The 21,199-nt window shown below is 36.9% G+C and overlaps 2 protein-coding genes and 1 non-coding gene across 3 annotated transcripts; 2 read left to right on the top strand and 1 right to left on the bottom strand.

The window, feature by feature from the left end:
• Positions 1-4,652: 4,652 nt before the first annotated feature.
• Positions 4,653-6,702, top strand: LOC121802436. Its single transcript, XM_042202111.1, has 3 exons — positions 4,653-4,832; positions 4,912-5,111; positions 5,273-6,702. Exons 1-3 carry the CDS (start codon positions 4,790-4,792, stop codon positions 5,468-5,470), a joined length of 441 nt encoding a protein of 146 aa, XP_042058045.1. The 5' UTR covers positions 4,653-4,789; the 3' UTR covers positions 5,471-6,702.
• A 179-nt stretch (positions 6,703-6,881) lies between these two features.
• On the bottom strand, positions 6,882-6,955 carry TRNAI-UAU. The gene has a single exon. It is a non-coding gene; the product is annotated as a tRNA-Ile (tRNA).
• A 588-nt stretch (positions 6,956-7,543) lies between these two features.
• LOC121803030 (metalloendoproteinase 3-MMP-like) lies at positions 7,544-7,927 on the top strand. The gene has a single exon (XM_042202736.1). The coding sequence runs from the start codon at positions 7,544-7,546 to the stop codon at positions 7,925-7,927; it is 384 nt and encodes a 127-aa protein (XP_042058670.1).
• Positions 7,928-21,199: the final 13,272 nt, after the last annotated feature.

The following is a 21,199-nucleotide window of genomic DNA, read 5'->3' as shown; positions in this document are numbered from 1 at the left end:
CTCATTAATTATTCTCTCTATTTAAGTAAAGAATGTGTACAAATTTGAAATGACAAAACATATTGAAAAATCTTTATAGTAGTATTAATAAATAGTAGTATGTCATTTAGCAAAATCAAGAAAGTGAATCACAGAATTAACTGTCATTAGGAAGAAAGTGAACTCACTTCCATGATACACCCTCCATTCATCAAAATTTGTCACTTATTTTCATTTTCATCAATCCCTAAAAATTTATCACATTTCACTTTTATCATTTTTTTGTAGTGGACCACACGTTCCACTAATTCATTCGCACTCATATATAAAGTTAATATACTACTAATTTTTTAATCCACTTTCTATTATATTCTTAAAATTTGTACAGGATCAAGTTGTGACAAATTATTAAGGAGGGAGGGGATATGAAATATGAATGTAGTATAAATTGTACATAATGATATACCAAAAGAAAAAAATTGTACAGCATAAGACATTCGAAACAAAAATGGAAGTGTAGGTCTTAGGATGGGATATGTCAGGTGTAAATGATAATTAAAAATTTGATTTATGCATAATTAATCACCATTTCATTTGACTTTTCCCCACTTAGACTTAATATGTTTCCTTTTGTATCATGTTAGTCACACACACGTTTACACTACAATCTTAATCTTTTAAATCGAAAAAAGAAATAATGTTAAGTAGTCCTTTGAATAATCATGTTAACAGAAATGAGACTGGCCTTGGATAGACGCATGAATTATTACATTTTGTTTCAAAAGTAGAGAAGGTAGCTGCGTATGAATTATCTGGCATTAGTTTGAGATATTTGTTAATGTTCCATTGCTTTTCTCGAATCTTGATTTTGGATCGTTATAATTTAATTATATCAGTTGCTGGATTTTGTTTCTAAATATGAGATGGGTGGCTGTGCATACAAATTTTTACATTGCATTTTAGTATCTACATATATATAGATGATAAATGTTGTGTCACTTGAAGAGAATTTATAGATCCATTAGTTGCTACCATGTCAATATGAGAAACTTAAGTTATTCAAATTCCACACTGAAAAGAAAAATAAAGAAAATATAAGCAAATTTAGTAGGGAAATAATAATAATAATAATAATAATAATAATAATCAAATAATGGTGGAGTTATTGTTCATAAAGATCAAATAGGCAAGAATGATAAGTGAGAGATGTATGTAACAGAGGTCAACTAGTTTTTTTCCTTAGCAAATAAGTAAGATCACATCATAATTTTTTCCCATTGTTCTGAGTGATTTATTTCACCTAATTGGTATATTCATCTACCACTGTTTAGAGCATCCACAACCGTGCTCTTGCCAGCGGTACGGTTGTGGGCCCGGGCGGTACTATTCATGCCTGCTCTCTGGCAGGAGCACAACACCCACAACTGTGCTCTTCCGCAAGGACGAGCACAATTAATATAAAATTCAATTAAACAATAACATTTCCATAATATTAAAATCCATTTAAAAACCATAATAAATATTACAAATTACAAATAAAATTAAAAAATACATAATTAAAATCCTAAAAATTAAAAATTACATAATTAAACTCCTTAAAATTAAAAATTACATAATTAAAATCCTAAAAATTAAAAATTACATAATTAAACTCCTAATAAGACTACGCATCCGGCGGGATCAACCCCAATTGTTTTTGGAGACCTTTTATCATGGTCTCGTGTGTTTCAAGTTGCGTGGGGGTCATAGATGACCTATCGGCCATATTGAGTTGGCTTAAGAGCATCCACAGCAAGTTGTTCGGGGGTGGAGGTGGCACATAGGGAGCGGGAGCGGCTTCGGGAGTCGAGCCGCGACGACGGTTGACCGCCGCCTTCTTCCTTCCTTGGGGGCGGCGTTGGGAACCGCTCGGTCCGGCGTCGGGGCTACCCAAGTTAGCTCCGGCGAGTTGGCTAGCCACTTCTTCCGAGCCGGAGTCGGATAGGGCTACCGACCTTGATCGTTTGGAGGAGCCGCTAGAGGAGGATGTTATGCCTCCCTTATACTTCGGGTGCGTCCGCGTCTCCTGCCAAACGTTAAGATATTTGAACGACTTACCGTTCATGGATTGGTAGGTGCTCAGCGCGGCGGTGATGATGTCGACCTCGCTTCGGCCGCTCCCGGCATTCCGGGACTCCTGGATGAAATAGCCGTTGAACTTGCCAATTTCTTCGTTGGCTCGGCCGATGCAGTTGCGCACCATACTCTCGTTGCGCTCGATCGTTCCGGGCGGCCGGTTTGCATTGTACCGGCTAGAGACGCGCCACCAAAAGTGATCGCCGGATTGGTTCGTTCCAACCACCGCATCTTCGGAGATTTCCAAGTACGCCTTGAACAATCTTTCCATCTCCGCCGGTGAGTACGGTGTGCGGACACCGGCGCGAGATGGAGGAATCGGCATTTGGGAAGGGGCGCGAGGCCTAGGCTCCGGTGTCCACCCGTAGCGCCCTTCGGAGGCACCTTGGTCGTCGATTGGGTATGGACGGTAGCCACCCGGAACGGCCGAATCTTGGGTTTGAGGAGGGGCCGAATATTCCGTTTCCGGACTAGGAAACGGTTGTGAACCGAACCATTCGGGGTTCCAACCGTGGGAGCCCGAAGGGTTATCGTCTTGGCCGGACATAGTGATGTTGTAGGGTATGAGAGAATGAAGATGAAAATGGATATGAGATAATGGAGATGAGAATGGATATTGGAGAATGATGATGGGAGTTGTGTAGTTTGATGTGAATTTTTGGGGTGAAATTGGGGGTATTTATAGATGAAAGTGTGTATTTTTGGGGTAAAAAAAATGAAAAAAAAAATAAAAAGGTGTAAAAAACGGTTATAAACGGATATATTTTTTTGGGGAAGTGAATTTATTTTTTTTTTTATCGGTTTTTTTAATAAAAAACCGATTTTTTTTAAAACAAATAAAAAAATGTTTAAATGCAACGGTCAAGCCGTTGACGAATGGGAGCGCGCCACGTGTGCGTCCGCTGGCACGGACGTGCTCGATAAATCGAGCAGCGCCGTGCCAGCGGCGCGAGCGCAGCGGCGGCGGATGGCGTCCGTGCCAGCGGCGCGGACGGCGGTGGCGACGGACGCCACCGCTGCGCATGCTTATAAGTTAGCAAAAACACGGTAGGATAAATTATTCATATTTTTGTTATTTTTATGTTATACTATCAAAATTATGAATCGTTTATACTTATATGAAGTATATAACAGTATGCATTTTGTAGAGAGAGAGCTGATATATCGCATTATACTATTTGTGAGCAACTTTGGTGGTAATTTGAGTGGCACAAACGTGTGTTTTTTATGAAAGAATACTGAATAAAAAAACAAAAATAAATCAAAGTACCCATTTTTCTTATTTTCTGAATAAAGTTTATGAACCGTAAATTGAGGGCTCTAATATAGTCCATGACTCTTCCAACATATCTACAATCTTGTCGAAGCTTTCACATGCCCTAAAATCCCAATCTCAACCTTATCTTATACAAGCTGTCATAATAGCTTTCACTTGCAACACAATCCGCCCCAATTTCACTCCTATTTTTTGCATGGTTTTAGTAATTTAAATAATTGAATGTTAACTGAAAGCTACATTCATTGCGAAAATAAAATCATGAAACTGCAATAATTAAATATCAAAAAATCACAAAAAAATTAAATTATATACTGAAAAAATTACAAAAATAAAAAAAAATGAGTGTATAACTTTGGGTGTGAAAATGATAGAAATGGATGTATTTATAGATGGAATTGAAGTATTTAAAATAATGGAGTATATGAAAAAAGAAGTTGCGGAGGCTGCAAGTGAGGACTGCCAGCGGCCAGCGATTCAGCCGCGAGGGAGCAGGTAGTCGGGCGGCCGTGAGGTTTCGGGGAGATGCGGAATGCTCTAAACTAAACATGTATCCAGTGGAATGAATTTTTAAAAATTATGGAAATAATATGCATATTTTGTTCGTAAAGAAAGACTTTGAATTTAATTTTGTAAGGTTATTTCTACATTGCGAATGATATTTGCTGAAATAAATTATAAACTGATAAGAAACCACAAAAACAAAAATGATCTATGAGAGTTCTACTAAACAAAACATAAACATGATTCTTTATGAAGATCCAACAGATCGCAATGTGTGAATTAGAAATATACATATACAGAATGCATGGAAATATCTAGGCCTAAAACCTATAGGCAGCTATAATTTTATTAATCTATTAACATTGTTGTTAAATTTCAATGTTTAATAATATAAATTATTTTACAATAACAAAACCTATAATTAATTTTAAATACTATATGGAGTACAATTATTCAGGGACAATTTCTCAACTTCTTTGGATAGCTCAACTTATTTTTGTTTTAGCAGCCAAAAGATGACAACATGAGTCAACATCGCCTGAGGAAATGATCAAGATTATAATTAACAAGGCAAAAGGCAAGTACTAGAGTACTATGGAGTAATACATTACTGATTTACTGAATTACTGTGGATATGTTTTACTAAATGAATTGATAATGATTTGACAAATATTATTGTATGAAGATGAAAACAGAAAAATCGAAATGAAAAATATGAACATAGTACAATTATCTAAATTACTGAATTACAGCTGTTGGTTGGTGTGGCATTATTATTCAGTCAACTACTCCTATCTCTCTTGAAAAAGTGAATGAGGAGCACAAAGCTCGCCTCTATTTTCCTTGGTTGTTTTCTGTTACTGTATTTCCTTTTTAGTAAGTGAGAACTGAGAAGTGATTGTGTTGAATGAATCAATGGTGGATCCAGAGAAGAAGAAGAGCTTCGTCAGAATTAGTGGTAAGATCCATTTGATGTTATCGATTTATGAAGTGAAAATTAATCAAGTATTAATTCCATGTGGCTCTGGCATGGGCAGACGTACTCGTGGCTTACGCCCTCTTCGTCATGCCAAACTATCTCTCCGATGTTTGGGGATTGAGTTTGACTCACGCCTCTCTCATTTTGAGCATTTCCAACGGAGTTTATCGGATATTACCACTGTTCTTCCTCTACTTGGTCGACAGATGTTTAGGCCATTTGAAGCTTTTTGCCTTCACTAGCTTAGCTTATAGCGCGGTGAGTCACTACATCCAACACTCCCTTTTTCTTTAATTCTCTCTCTCTCTCTCTCTCTCTCTCTCTCTCTCTCTCTCTCTCTCTCTCTCTCTCTCTCTCTCTCTCTCTCTCTCTCTCTCTCTCTCTCTCTCTCTCTCTCTCTAATTTTTTGTTAATTGCAGGGAATCACCATGGTGGACATGTCAGCTCCTCCCCTCGCGAACGCAGCAGGCACATGTAAAAGATACGAGCCAGAATGTGTGTGGCTTACTCAAAAGGGCATCCTCATCGCAGGCTTGGCGTTGATAGCTGTTGGAGCGGCTGCTAACCACGTGTCTCTAACACTGATTCTCGTGGATGTGTTGATATGTCTCAGATAGCAGGCCTATTTGGGGTGGTGTCTGTGTCTCTTGCTGGAGCCATTGCTCTTCCCTACATAATTAAGACCACCAACTCTTAAGTTTGGGATACCAGCCATCTGCACTCTTATACCTACTTTCCTTTTTTTCACCGGTTACTCCAACTACACAGTTGCCCTCTCTTCAATGTGCTTCCGATCCGATCAGGACAGCAATGGGACCGATAACAATGAATTCACCACTACTAGGTGTCTCGGTTGGTTGCATAAGGCCACCAAAAGATATGGCGACGAAAAAAGTCCCAATGGAAAGAGCTGCAGCACAAGTGGAAGAGGCCCAAGATTGCAATCCGGAACAAGCAGCCAAGCTCAATCGCAACGTTGGGAGACTTAGACTGCCTATTCAAGTACTCCTACTAGTAAGAATCACAACAAAAGATTTGCTAGGAAACAAGGTTGAAAAATGGTTCCTGGGGCCATCTAGAAGCAACCGGGCACCCTCCTTTGGGATAGCAGCGGGGATGATGTGTTTGATCCTGTGCTGTGTAAGTGCAGCTTTGGTGGAGAGAAAGAGGCTTAACGTTGTGAGGAGCGATGCCTTGTTAGACCAGCCGGATGCGCAGATCAAGATGAGTATGTATTGGCTGATTTTCCAGTTTGTTTTATTAGGAGGGATGGAATCCTTTTTGGACAAGAGTGTGAGTGCATACTACAAATTAAGATCAGTCATTCGTATCAGTGCAAAAATACGTCGAAAACTTCATTCAAGGTTCGACCGGTTTGGGATACATGTGCAGTTGTGTTTGTGTGTATGTTGTTGGGAAGATAAGTGAGAGAGGAGGCAAGTCAAGCTGGTTTCAACATAGCTTGAACCAGAGTTGTCTGGACCGGTACTACTGGGTGCTGGCGGGTTTGAGTTTGCTGAATATGGTGTTGTTCGTGTTTGTGGCCTCGTGTTATAGATGCAAGAACCCGAAAGAAGATATGGCAGGCGCCAGGCAGGGAAGCGCATGATGCGGGTGCCGCCTGATTACATGGATGATGTAATGAAGGATGATCATTTTATTGTTGTGTATAGTAGATGTATCACCAAATGTGTTAGATGATCTTTTCTCATCATAATATGTCACGTTCTTGCTTTTGTTAACACTTGGATCGGTATAAACAACTCCTTCTATGTTGTTTCTTAGCAGCAGTGCTCATATGTATAAGGATGTTCTTGAAATTTCAGTCAACATATTTTTTCTGTTTAAATCTACATTTACATTTACATTTACATTTACATTTACAATAGCTAAAGTTTCAGCTTAGAAAAAGAAAGAAAATATAGCAAATTTAATTAGTTTGGCATTTAATTTAGTAGTAGTATATCTACCCAAATATTAAAAGCTCGGAACGGAATTAAATAAAAATGTTGGCTGGAATGGGAAATCTGGTCCCGGCGGGGCTCGAACCCGCGACCTTCGGCTCATAAGACCAACGCTCTAACCAACTGAGCTACGGGACCATTCATACAAGCGTGTTATGCATTATTGTTTAGACGTAGAAACATTTTTGAGTAAAAAAATACGTATAGGCGATGTGATGTTCTGCTTCCGATGGAGTTGCAGTTTAAATTCGAATTTTGATTATACAATTCAAACGACGAGATATCATGGTAGCATAATTTTAAAGTAATTAAACGGATTTAATTCTAAATTAACCTTTTATGTCAAGTCAAACCAGATCACATACTTTTTTCCTTTTTTTACGAAACGTATTAAATAATATGAATTTAATTATTACAATGACTTAGAAAAGAATTAGAAAAAAAGCACTCAAAGATAAAATACGACCTCAATTATAGGAAAAAAACAATCCTACAAAGTTAACTACGTGCGTAAAAAATTAAATATGAACTAAAAAAAAAGGATCAACATGAACGGGGAAGAATTGCATAGAATATATCTGATGGAGTAGTATGTATTTAAATTTAAAAATCAAATTATATCATAATCCTAACAGAATTAGGTGACCTGAATCCTCTATAAATCGACACAACACCATCACAATATTGAAATTCCACACACGCTACGCTAATCAGATCAAATCAGCCATGGCCGCTAAGAGTATAAATATCTTCTTCTCTCTCATCTTTCCGATCGCCGTCGTCTTCTTGCTTTCTCAGGCGACCCAAACCGAGGGTTTTGTGTTGGCCGAGATGGATGCTCATGCTCCGCCCTTTGATTCGAAATCTTTTCTTCAAAGCTACGGTTATCTGGAATACGCGCGTCTTAATCTCGAAATTGGTGCTTCGGAAGAGCAGATTCTGGAATTAGCCATCAAAACGTATCAGGAAAATTTCGGGATCAGCCCCACCGGAAAATTGGACGATGAGACGTTGTCGTTGATGAAGATGCCGCGATGCGGCAATCCCGACATCTACGGTGGCGTCAACACCATGAAACATAGCCGCGTACAATTTGACGAGAACCGTTGATGTGAATTCCCAGATTCATTAGTTAGTTAGTAGCAGTAGTAGTAGTATTTCTTTATTTCGCGTTTGTTGTTAATTATTTCCAGTTTTGTGTCTATTCATTATTTATACTTTTAATATCCAATTTATCATACAGTTTTGGCAGTCTTAGAAATCAGCACGTTTTAAAGAGTTACGTTTTAAAGAGAGAATAATAAAGTAAGATTGATGAAAAGAGAATAAAATCAAAAGAAGAATTACTTTTTGATAAAAATAGAAATGACTCAATTAACTTGGAATTTTCCAAAATAGAAAAATGACTTGATTTGATTTGATCGAATTTAATTTAGTTATATTTAATCAAAAAGTGCGTTATATTTTTGTATCTTTTGTATGTTTAAATCAAAATTAAGAATGAAAATTAATTAATTTTTATCATGTATCTCTCCTCAACTCTCTCTCTCCAAATTATTTTTCCACGTATTAATTAATCTCTAACTCAACTCTCTCTCCAAATTATTTTTCCACGTATTAATCTCTAACTCAACTCTCTCTCCAAAGTATTTTTTCATTTATTAATCTCTAATTAATACTCCTACAATAATATGTACTACTATCATACTGAGATTTAACAGAGTATGAAATTTTGTCTCTTTTTTGGGTTTTCAACAGATAAAAGTGTCTTGAATGGGACTATGTTTTTCTTATAATCAAGGAGGTTCGAGATTCAAATACAGGGCTAAGATTCAATAATATGTTTTTCTTGTATTCATTAGATTTAGAATTTGGGTTATTATATAGAGAGTTGAACGTAGAAGACGAATTCAAACCCATCATTAACACTGATGTGTAATCTGTTGAGGTCTCGGTCGAATGTGTGTGGAAACGAGGATGAAATGGGTGAGTTTGGAAGCGGCCTAATGGAATGGGGCATATAGGCTGTGTTTGGATTTCAGTGAAAATTACAGAACAAAGAAGACCTCGCTAGAGCCATTTGCAAGGCGAGTGTCCTTGATTGGAGAAAAGTGATGTGTTCATGGCTTCTCATGGTGGAAATATGGGGCATGGATGGTGTGTGAGAGAGATGATTGATCTAATTTGTTGCTTATTATTGTTATATAAACAGTAAAACAGGTCCTATAATAGTACTAATAATTCTTTAATTTATGCTTTAAGTTGCATTAAGAGAGAGAGCACCTTGTACACACTACACATATATACATGTAAAGAAATAAAAAATTGACTCCTACAAATAGGAGAGCCTGGAGTTGATTGGGAAGTAAGAAACTGGAATTGGAGCAGTTGAAAGTTTATTTCCATTCTTGGGCTTCTTACTGGAGATTTGCGAGGTCGTGCTCCGGTCAGATACACGCGAAGACGAAGGAACAAAACACCCTAGAATACTTGACAAGAAACCCATGCTTCAAACACTAACCCTGGTTGAGATTTATCAATGCTATTGCTACCAATGGTTGTGGAATGCCTCTGGATTGGCTATTTATCCTTAAAAGTTAAAGAGTGTGAATAAATGCAATACTTGGTGAGCAAGGAATGATAATGACTTTAAATTACAGAGATGGTTCCATGTGGTTTCTTTTATTTTATATTTTCTTGTTTGTATTAGATAGGCGAATAAGCGAAGGGCAAGTTTCTCAAAGTTTCAACATCACCCAGAGACGTGCTTGGAATCGCCGCCTTGACTGCTCATTTTCTTTGACCACTTGTGATGCCCCAAAATATTTTACTACTTTAAATGTTTAATTATTGCTACACAGTTTATATTAAATTAAACTTAGAAAAAAGAAATATACGTAGTTTTAAAAAACTGTACACATCTAGTCTCATTATATTATGTACTAGTAAAATGTGATCATCAATCAATTACAATGAATTGAGTATGTTGATCTAATATTGGAATAATTAACGCTTGAGATAAAAAATAAAAAAAATCTTAGGTTCAAGTCATTATATCACAATTTCGAATGGCGGGAGGACTAGTTTCATTTTTTATTTGACCTACACATTATTAAGATTTGTCATACACATAAATAGGTCAGTCAATAGAGTACATTTTTGAGGATGAGTTGTTGCGTTAAGAGGAGAAGAGAAATAAGTGAGTTTCTGTAAGAGCACCCGCAACGCGTGCCGCCGGAACGGTTTCGCCGCGGAACGCGTTGCGGCGCTGCATTCCGCTCCCGTCCCGTTCCCATTCCGTGCCGGGTGCCGACGGCACGTAACGCGGCACGGAACAAGCCGCCACGCGCCTGGGCGACGTGGCCGATCCCCGTGCGTGCGTGCTTCCCACTCGCCGGCCCGCGAGTGGGACACGTCAGCAATGACGCAATAATTATTTTTTTTTATATAAAAATCGAATTTTTTTTAAAAAAAAAAATTTTAAACGGTAACATTACCGTTTTTTTTAACTTTTTCTTAATTTTTTTAATTTTTATTTTTATTTTCTTATTCTATAAATACACCTAATTCATTCATTTTATACACAACTACACATCTATTCTTCCTACATCAACATCAATTTCTCTCCAATTTTCATATTCTATCTCTTCAAAAAATGTCCGGCGACGGCAATTACGGTGGTGGCGGCGCCGGAGGGTGGGATCTCAACGCGTTCGGCGATTGGGAGACCATGTACAACACACTTGGTGGTTCTGGGTCATCGACGCCGGGCACGCAGGGGTCGGCGACGCCGGGTGGGTACCAACCACCCACTTTCGATGTGGATGCCTACGCTCGAGGCTCCCGCTCGCAGCTTTCCCAGGGTTTGTCCCAGATTCGGGAGGATATCCCCGTTGAACCCACTCAGGGAGGAGGCCGAGGCGGTGGAAGCTACAGGGCTGCGTCTGAGGCACCCGAGGAGGATGAGGAGGAGGAGCCGGAGGATCTGGGCCGGCATCCCTACACCAACGAAGAAACAAAGGCGGTGTACACCGCCTGGCTCACCGTCTCATATGATCCCATCGTCGGCAACCAACAAGCCGCCAAGTGCTTCTGGGAAAAGGTCCGTGATGTCTACCACGAGACTAAGCCGAAAGGGGCCCGGAAGCGCAAATATACAATGCTTCGTGCTCACTTTGGCCGAGTCGATTTACAGGTCAAAAAATTCTGCGGGATCTACTCCACCGAAGCGGCGCACTACCAAAGCGGAGCTTCGGGCGCCGACATACTGAGGGCGGCTTTGCGCGCCTTCCACCAGGACACCGGTGTACAGTTCAAATATGTTGATATTTGGCAGCTCGTCAAGGACGAGGAAAGGTGGGCCGGTGGTGTCCGCTCCAGCTCGGGATCAACCTCAAAGCGGACGAAGTACACGACGAGCGGCCAGTACTCGTCTGGTGACACCGATGCGCCCAGTGATCGTGGCACGCAGGAGGTTGGGGTTACGGCCGCCGAGTACGAGGGATCTAGCCGTGGGCGCCGTCGTCCGCAAGGGACGAAGGCGGCGAAAGCGGCTAGAGCGAGGAAGGGCCGAGGAGAATCAAGCCAGTCGGCCTCGGGATCGGGCTCACAAGGAGGCTCGAACACACTTATGGTGGCGTACATAACCGCCACAATGGCGGACACTTCCCGCTTCTCGTACGCCCAATACACGGCCTGGTGGAACGGAATTGTGCATATGGCAGGACTACTTGGTCTTCCCCCTCCCCCTAAACCTCGACCGCCTCCGGAGGATGATTCGCCGGCGGAGTAGTTTTTTTATTTTCCCACGTTTAATTGTGTGTTTTTTATTGTGTGTTTTTTATTTTTTTAGGATTTGAATTGTGTGTTTTTTTTAATTTTTTTAAGTTTAAGTTGTAATTTTTTTTAATATTGTGTGTTTTTTAATAAAGTATGTTTGTTTTTTAATAAAGTATGTTTGTTTTTTAATAAAGTGTGTTTATTTAATTTAATTTAGTTGGAAATAAAATAAAAATTGAAATAGAATGAATAGTAATTTAAGGAACGGTTAAGGAACGGTTAAGGAACGGAGGGTTGCAGGTTCCGTTCCTTAGTTAAGGAATGGAGTAAAAAAGTACAGTGGGGCCCTCAAATAGTGGTTTAAGGAACGGTATAGGAACGGTATAGGAACAGCGTTGTGGATGGCCTAATGATTTGGGCCAACTGATATTGGGCTTCCAGTTTCATGTACTCGGTATCAAATCAACACACATATGCCTATATTCAAATGATTTTATACACACTTTAGGCCCATAATACACAATCCATATATTTTGTAATTTAATTTGAATCTAATCAAGTATTTTAATCATAATTAACAACACTAAGAGTTATTTCATCATCCAATATTTTCACAAACAAATTTAATCTTTTTTTTCAGAATTGGCTCATGTTAAAACGTGAAGTGTAAAGAAATCAACCAAACGAGTTATTCATTTTATAATCAATTTATTTTAGAATGGAACATCACTAGTATTTGATTGATATCATATTCATGCAAAGCACACTTTATTTAATGAAATTGTACCTAAATAAAATATACTCCGTATCTGAAAAATTGTATGAACTATTTTTATATTAGTTCGTTTCTGAAAAGTATGAAGATTCTAATTTCAGAATAGTTAAATAAAACATTATCCATGCGCATCATTTTATTTACTATTATAACTTATATCATTACACTACACTACTAATGATGTAGAGCCCATTTTCCATTGACACTACTTGTACTATCATTTACCTATCTTTCTTACTTTACTGATTATAGATTAAAATTTAAAATTCATAACAAACTAAATATTCATACTTTCATAGAAAATAATAGTATAATATTAAATCAATCAACATGCGGCATGTTGGTTGTCGGTTATCCCACATCAAAAATATCAATTATAAAAATATCAATTTAAATAATCTAATGAACTACTCTTCGACTTCGGTAAAATCTACACATTTTAATGTTTTGATTTGATAGATAGTAATAGAATTATTTTTCAATAATTTGTTAATCTATATCTATCTATCTATATCTATATCTATACATATATAAAAGGAGAGTTTTGGAGAAAGTAACAAGATTTGCCATTATACATTTTGTAATAAATTTTGAAAAATGAAAAAGTTTCTATTTATTTATGTAGTAATTAGAGAAATGAAAAGGATTCATTTATGTGAATAAATTTAAATGAAGCCGTTTCACAATAATAAATACTATAAAACATGGTCACAAATATTATAGTTTAAAAAAACAATCTGTTATTTTAGAAAACTATGGCTTTGATTAATTTAATATTATGTCTAAGTTCTGTTTTCTTTATAATTTTTTTAATATTATTGGGTTAAATGTGTGATAATGTTTTGATATAATCCATCACTAATGTTTCAGTCACAATCATGCATATCAATTCCCCACATCAAATTACATGTAACAGTATGCAAAGAAATTAAGAAACCAATTAAAAGAAATCTCTTGTGGGAATAATGGCGTGAGTAGTGGAAGGTGATCACGGGAGTCCTTTGACTTTTCACTAAGTAACCTTCATTGTCTTAATTTTTTGGTTTTGTAGTGTGTTAATTTCTTGACCTTCCATGTCCTTATTTTGTGGCTATAAAAAGCATTGAGTTGTGGTTGGATTACTCACCAACAAAAGTATTCTCTTTTATCTCTCAATCTCTTTACATTTTAGTGTGTATTTCAGAAGCATTGTATTGCTAGATTTTCGGAGCTCAATCAATTTTGGCGATGCCTAGCGAGTTTGAGGTGTTTCTATATGCTAAGAGAGTTTTATCTTTGAAACAATACGTCAATTCGAGCGCACTAGCCACGACACAATTTGTCTTGCGGAAAGAGGGATTTCCCGACTCGACTAATCATAGCTCGGTTTGTTTTATTATTTTCATTGTGATTTCTGTTCCACTTATTATAGTTTTTTTTCTTTGATTGTAATAGTTAGAATGACGCCTATATGATTTTATCTCAAATGTGACTCTTACTGTTGTACGGACTGACAAAATGTGACTCTTATTGTGGGACAGAGAGAGTATTATTTATCACAATAAATAATATTAATTTATGTAAATGTTGCTTTATACTAATATTTTATTTTTATTATAATTCAACCTTTCCAAAATTGATATATATATTCTTTAATTTAATTTCCTGTTTATTATCAAAACAACATTAGTGTGTAGTAATATTTGTGAATTTACTTATTCTTTCATTATTTTGTATAAGGCAAAATTGTTGTTGCATATATGCGGCCATATTTGGTGTTTTGATTCTTTCTTCTCATTATTCGTTTATGAAAAATGTATGCGGATTATTCGTTTATGAAAAATGTATGCGTCGTCCATAGCACGTGGGTGGATACTTGTATATATAAAAGGCGAGTTTTGGCCTTATTTTGAATATTAATGAATTCAGAGTATGGATTTTAATATTTATAAGTTTTAAGCATGATTCAAATAAATATGCCGTCACCATTACAACTCCATTGAATATAATTTATGAATAACTAGCTAATTATATTTAACATAATGAGGCCACCCGCAATGCGTCACGCGGGTGGCCCATAATCCGTCACGTCGGGACGAGACGGCAGCGTGACGCGTTGCAGCGCCCCGTCTCGTCCCCAGCCCGCCGAGGGTTCCGTCCTGCCGAGACGGATGGCGAGACGTCTACCCACGCGCCAACGCGACGTGGCGCACTCCGGTGCCATGCGTAAAGCCCACTCGCCGGCCCGCGAGTGAGCATCATTACGCTGACGCAATAAATCATTTTTTTTTAAAATTCGAATAAAAAAATAAAAAAATGAAAAACGGTAATATTACCGTTAATATTACCGTTTTTTTAACTCTATAAATACTCCTAATTCATCCTCATTTCACACACAAATACACATCTATTCGAACCCGCCGGAGCTGCCACCGCCAGAGTTTCCATCGCCGGACATTTTGTGATGAGAGGTTAGATGAAAATTAGAGAGGAAATGAAGATGATTTGGGAAGAATGAAAAAACGGTAATATTACCGTTTTTTTAACTCTATAAATACTCCTAATTCATCCTCATTTCACACACAAATACACATCTATTCTTCCCAAATCATCTTCATTTCCTTTCCAATTTTTATCTAACCTCACACACAAAATGCGACGGAAACTCTGGCGGTGGCAGCTCCGGTGGGTTCGACATCAATGCGTTCGGCGACTGGGGGGGCATGTACAATGTCCTGGGTGGTGGTTCCGGTTCGTCGACGCCGGACACCCAGGGTTCGTCGACGCCGGGGGTACCAACCACCCCATTTTGATGTGGATGCATATGCCCGTCCCTCCGCCCCGAGGTATTCGCAGGGATTATCCCAGATTTAGGAGGATTATTCCGTTGAACCCACTCCGGAAGAAGGTCGAGACGGTGGAAGCTCCAGGGCGGAGGCGGACGAGGAGGAGGAGGATCTAGGTCGGCATCCGTACAGTCCCATAGAAACGCTGGCGGTGTACAACGCCTGGATCAACGTCTCGTACGATCCCATCGTCGGGAATCAACAATCCCGGAAGTGCTTCTGGGAAAAGGTCACCGAGGCCTACCACGAGATTAAGCCGAAGGAGTCCCGCCGCAGCACATATAAGATGCTCCGCGCTCACTTTGACCGAGTCAACAGAGAGGTCAAAAAATTCTGCGCCATCTACAAGAGTGAAGCGACTCATTACCAAAGCGGAGCCACGGGAGCCGACATTCTGAGGTCGGCTTTGCGAGTCTACTTCGACGACACCGGCAAACAATTCAAACATGCTGATGTTTGGGAGGTCGTCAATGACGAGTAAAGGTGGACCGACGGTTACCGGTCCAGCTCGGGCTCGACCTCGAAGCGAACAAAGCACACGACGGGTGGCCAATACTCGTCTAGTGAGGGCGGTTCGGGCAGCGCCGCACAAGAGTTTGCCTCGCAGGAGGTTGAGGGCACAACAGACGATGTCGGGGAGGTCCTCCCGTGGGAGTCGTCGGCCGCAAGGAAGAAATGCGGCGAAAGCGGCTAGAGGGAGGAGGAGCCGAGCCGAATCAAGCCAGGCGAGCTCGGGCTCGGGGGCACCCTCGAACTCCCTAATGTCCATGTACATGACCGCCACAATGGCGGACACTTCCCGCATGACGCCTCCCCAATACCAAGCCTATCTTGCCGGAATTGAGTTTATGGCAAGACAACTTGGTATTCTGCCTTCAGGTGGCTTCAATGCACCTCCACCGCCTTCGGGGGATTATTCGCCGGCGGAGTATTTTTTTATTTTCTATAAAATTGTATTTTAAATTATGTAATTTTTAGGATTTTAATTATGTATTTTTTTATTTTTTGAAATTTAAGTTGTATTTTTATTTTATGTAATGAAGTGTGTTTTTATTAATTGAATTTGGTTGGAAATAAAAATAAAAATAAAATTGAATGAATAGTAATTTAAGAGACGGTTAAGGGACGGATAAGAGATGAAGGGTTGCAGGTTCCGTCCCTTAGTTAAGAGATGGAGTAAAAAAGTATAGTGGGGCCCGTGAATAGTAATTTAAGGGACAGATAAGAGACAGCGTTGCAGATGGTCTGAGTTTACTGTTACATCTCTATGTAAAAAAATGGTCACCGCCGTTACAAACTTAAATTGATATGTGAGTATTTATTATAATAATAATAATTATTATTATTAAATTTGACAGGTAATATTATATGCTAATTCCAAAGACATCAAATTTTGAATTATAAATTTAAAGTTTTTGTCACTGTGTCATATGTAATGAACGGTGCTCAGTTAGATAATACTACTAAATGAGATTGGAATATGCATTTTGCTACCGTTACAAACTTAAAGTAATATGTTAAAATTTTTGGTTTACAAACATTACGCTTTTGTCTCTTCACTTCCACTTCTCACAATAATTTAAAAAGTCGCAAGTGATACATTTATTACAGTATTAATATTAATTAAATTAAATTTACAGATATTGAGCTACCGTCAAATTTTTCTATAAATACTAATTCCATTAATCAACAATATCATTTCAGTGAAGAAGGTCAGTGTATTATGTTCTCTCTCAGCATTTTAATCTTATTTGTGTTCTCATCGTCTTATTTTATCTGGAGTAAATGCTAAAATTGGTCATGAACATATATGCATATTACGATTTTGGTCTTAAACTTTATCTTTTGAATTTTTGCATCCTGAACATTTCAAATCGGATCACAATTGGTCCTGAACTAACTGTTCCGTTAAAAACTAACGGTCAACGGGTTTAATCCTGATTTTGACCAAATTAGACTGTTAATTCTCTCCAATTATTTCCTTAATTATTTTAATATATATTCATTTAAAATATGAAATAAAATTGAATTATCATATACTGTTAATTATGAATCGTTTTGGGGGCGCCTTTTCTAGGGAGAGACTACTTTCTTGCGCTCTGCCAACTCTTTGAGGAGGCGTTGGGGGCTGTTTTGGGGGAGCTCTTTGGGGTCGGCGGAGGCGACAGCGAAAATGTGGAGATTTGGTTGGGTTTTGGGGATTTTGAAGTTGGTTTGGAAGGGGAAGAGAGTGAGTGAGGAGGAGGAGGAGAAAGAGAGGGGTGATGGAATTGGATTTCTATGAGAGATTGAAGTGGATTTGGGAAGCCATTTTTGTAGCAGCAGAGATAAGGGGCGAATTTTGTGAAAAGATGGAATACATATTACCGTTTTGAGGGTTGGATAAGTTGAAGCTGAGGCCCGAATATAAAGTCGGCGGCCCGCGTGCTAATCGCGATCGTAGTCCCCCTGTCCCATAGTAGATGTCACATTTGGAAGATGACACATGATTTTACGAGATGTTATTTTGTGTGTTAAGTGGTTAGAGAAAATATAATTTTATAATTGATTTGAGAATTAACTTTTTTCAAAGGAGGAAATGTGACATCTTTTATAGGACAAACTTAAATGGAAAGTGTGACATCTATTATGGGACGGAGAGAGTACTCTATCTTTATCAAAGAAATAAATACAAAAATCCACATGATAGTACCTTCAATTTGTGAGGTAACCTAGCTGCAGCTTCTTCATGCTTCTGATTTAAGGGCACCTAGCTAGGGGTGAGTCGATACGAGATATCGTATCGAAAACGTTGTATCGTATATCGTATCAAAAATATCGATATGAAAGAATTTCATATCGTTATAGTATCGAAAGTTTCGAAATATCGAACTTTCGATATGGATTATATCAATATCGTTATCGTATCGATATTTCGATATATCGTACCGAAATTCGATATATCGATATATCGAATTTCGGTACGATATATCGAAATATCGATATCGTATCGAATACCTGTATATCGAAAATTATAATTTCAAATATGTTTCGATATATACAATATATTCGAATATTCGATATAAAACGATATATCGAAAATATCGATATATATCGTATATTCGATATAAAACGATATATCAAAAATATCGATATATATCGTATATTCGATATAAAACGATATATTGTGATATAAGGAAATTCATATCGTTATCGTATCGAAAACTTACGATACGATATCATTTCGTATCGAAAATTACGATATATCAAAAATCCGATAATTTTTTGATATTTTTCAATACGATACGAGCGATATATCATTTTTTCGATATTTTTTCCCAGCCCTAACCTAGCTGCGTGAATGGGTATGCCAAAGAACGCAACTTCCTTTTTCATTCTTTTTTTTTTAATATTTTCATCCTTCTCTTTCTCTCTTTATTCAATATATTTATTCTTATTTTTATACTTAAAAATACTACAAAACATTATAGAATGTAGGGGTGGGTAGGTACGGTACACCTTACCGAAACCACCATACCGTATACCTTACCGTAAATTCGGTATGCGAAAAAATCATACCTTTATCTTACCAAAATTTTCGGTATACCGAACTTCGGTATACCTTATTTTCGGTATGGAGAATTTTCATACCGATATCGTACCTCATTTTTGGTATGACGTACCAAAGTTCGGTATACAATACTTTTGCGGTTACCTTACTTTCAATATCAATGAAAATTGAATATTTGAGTTTTTAGAATACTATTTATATTTTATAGTAATTTAAATAATATACGAGTATTAAATACTAGTATATTTTATTCATATTATATTATATTTCATAATAAATTTTATAATTTAAAAATATATAAAATACTTTATATATTATTATATTCATATTTTACGGTATATACCTTAAATTACGGTATATACCGAATTTCGGTATGCCGCGGTATATACAAATTCATACCTTTACCATACCGAAATATTTCGGTAAGGTATCATACCGTACCGAAAATCACGATATACCGAAAATTCAGTATTTTCGGTATTTTTTCGGTACGATAAGGCCGGTATTTCGGTATTTCGGTATTTTTCCCCAGCCCTAAGAATGAGTCCATATAAAATATACTCCCTAATTATTTCCCTAATCTATTATTTATTTCATATTTTAAATGAATATTTATTAAAATAATTAAGGAAATAATTAGAGAGTAAAAAATCATAATTAACAGTCTAATTTGGTCAAAATCGGGATTAAACCCATTGACGTTTTTAACGGAACAGTTAGTCCATGACCAATTGTGATCCGATTTGAAATGTTCAGGATGCAAAAATTCAAAAGATAAAGTTTAGGACCAAAATCGTAAAATGTCATATTTTCAGGACCAATTTTGGGCTTTACTATTTTATCTTTTATGTTTGTCTTACTTTAGTTTGCTAGCTTTCTTTGTTATTATATTTTATCCTACTCATTATGTTATTGCAAACAATAAAAAAAATGAATAATTATTTTATAGAATCTTAACTTATTTTTGTAGGTATATTTTTGCTTTGAGAAAGCTTCAAAAGTAGTACTCACAGTCAATACCAAGACATGCATCCGTAAATTGTTCGTTTGAAAAAGTGAGAGCCATGGTAGTGGTTGGCGGCTGAGGGAAAACTGAGAAGTTAAGCTTCAGAAAGTGAGCTGAATATCATATAAATTGAGAGTATGTCGAGTCAAATTTGGATTGATTTTAGTTGATGGGCTAACACATTTCAAATTGTGTTGATATTCGGCTTGATCATCCAATATCACAAGTAATAACCTCTTTTGAGACTTTTAAGGCTCGATTACTTATTGTTTTAATATTAGGATATTTAGTTATATAAAGCCAAATATGATGTAATTCCGTGTGTGTGAATCAACGTATATGAATAACTAAATGGAAGAATTACTAATATTTAAGATGATGACGAGTTCTCTAAATTCTAGCTATATAGTGAATCCAGAAGGAATTAAATTGAAAATTAATAATGTTAAATTATACTAATTTTTTAATTCGGTCATTTATATTTCGTTCTATTTTTAGCTTCTTTTCATACTATTGGAATATACTATAATTAATAATAACATATAAAATACAATCTAATAAATGATACAAGATGCTTCTTTTCATACTATTGGAATATACTATAATTAATAATAACATATAAAATACAATCTAATAAATGATACAAGATGTTTATGTTGTAAGATAAATGAATATATTTATGGAAGAAGGATGAACACCGGGATTAAATTAAATATTTTTCTATGCGTAAATTCTATATTTGGTGAAGTAGTTGTGATATGCCGATATACGTGTATATTGATTTTTGTATGTATAGATATTGGGAGAAAAGATATGCTGCAAGACCAATTTAAGCGTCTGTGAGCGCCTCATTCACACGTCGGCCATTTGTCTTATTTTGAGTGTCTCTTTCCTTGATCCACGTCAGCACATATCTTTTTTCCTTTTTTCATTTTCCCTGTCTGATAGTGTTTATTTTCCTCAAATATATTCTTCTATTCATTTACTCTCTCTAGGTTTTACAAAATTGTTAAGCCGCTCTATTCATTTCCTTCCTTTCCACATTAATATCTGGAATTCTCTCATATTATTTGCATCCATGCCACAAATTTAAAAACCATAAAAGCATGAAACTGGAATACACCACAAAAACCATTTGCACAAACTCAGTACAAAATTTTAAAAATAGAATAAGAATCAAATTCTAATTTTACAAAAAATTGTTGTCAATTCATTAATGTGATGCTTTCATCTTCAAACTCATACTAAGAATCTACATAAACTTAGGAAGTCGCATATCCAAATGTTTGCACAAACTAGTGGAGATTCTTAGTATGAGTTTGAAGATGGAAGCATCAAATTAATAAATTGACAACAATTTTTTGTAAAATTAGAATTTGATTCTTATTCTAGTTTTAAAATTTTGTACTGAGTTTGTGCAAATGGTTTTTGTGGTGTCTTCCAGTTT

The sequence above is a fragment of the Salvia splendens genome, chromosome 5 (assembly GCF_004379255.2).
Source record: "Salvia splendens isolate huo1 chromosome 5, SspV2, whole genome shotgun sequence".
Classification (NCBI taxonomy): domain Eukaryota; kingdom Viridiplantae; phylum Streptophyta; class Magnoliopsida; order Lamiales; family Lamiaceae; genus Salvia; species Salvia splendens.
This window is presented reverse-complemented; position numbering and strand designations above follow the sequence as displayed.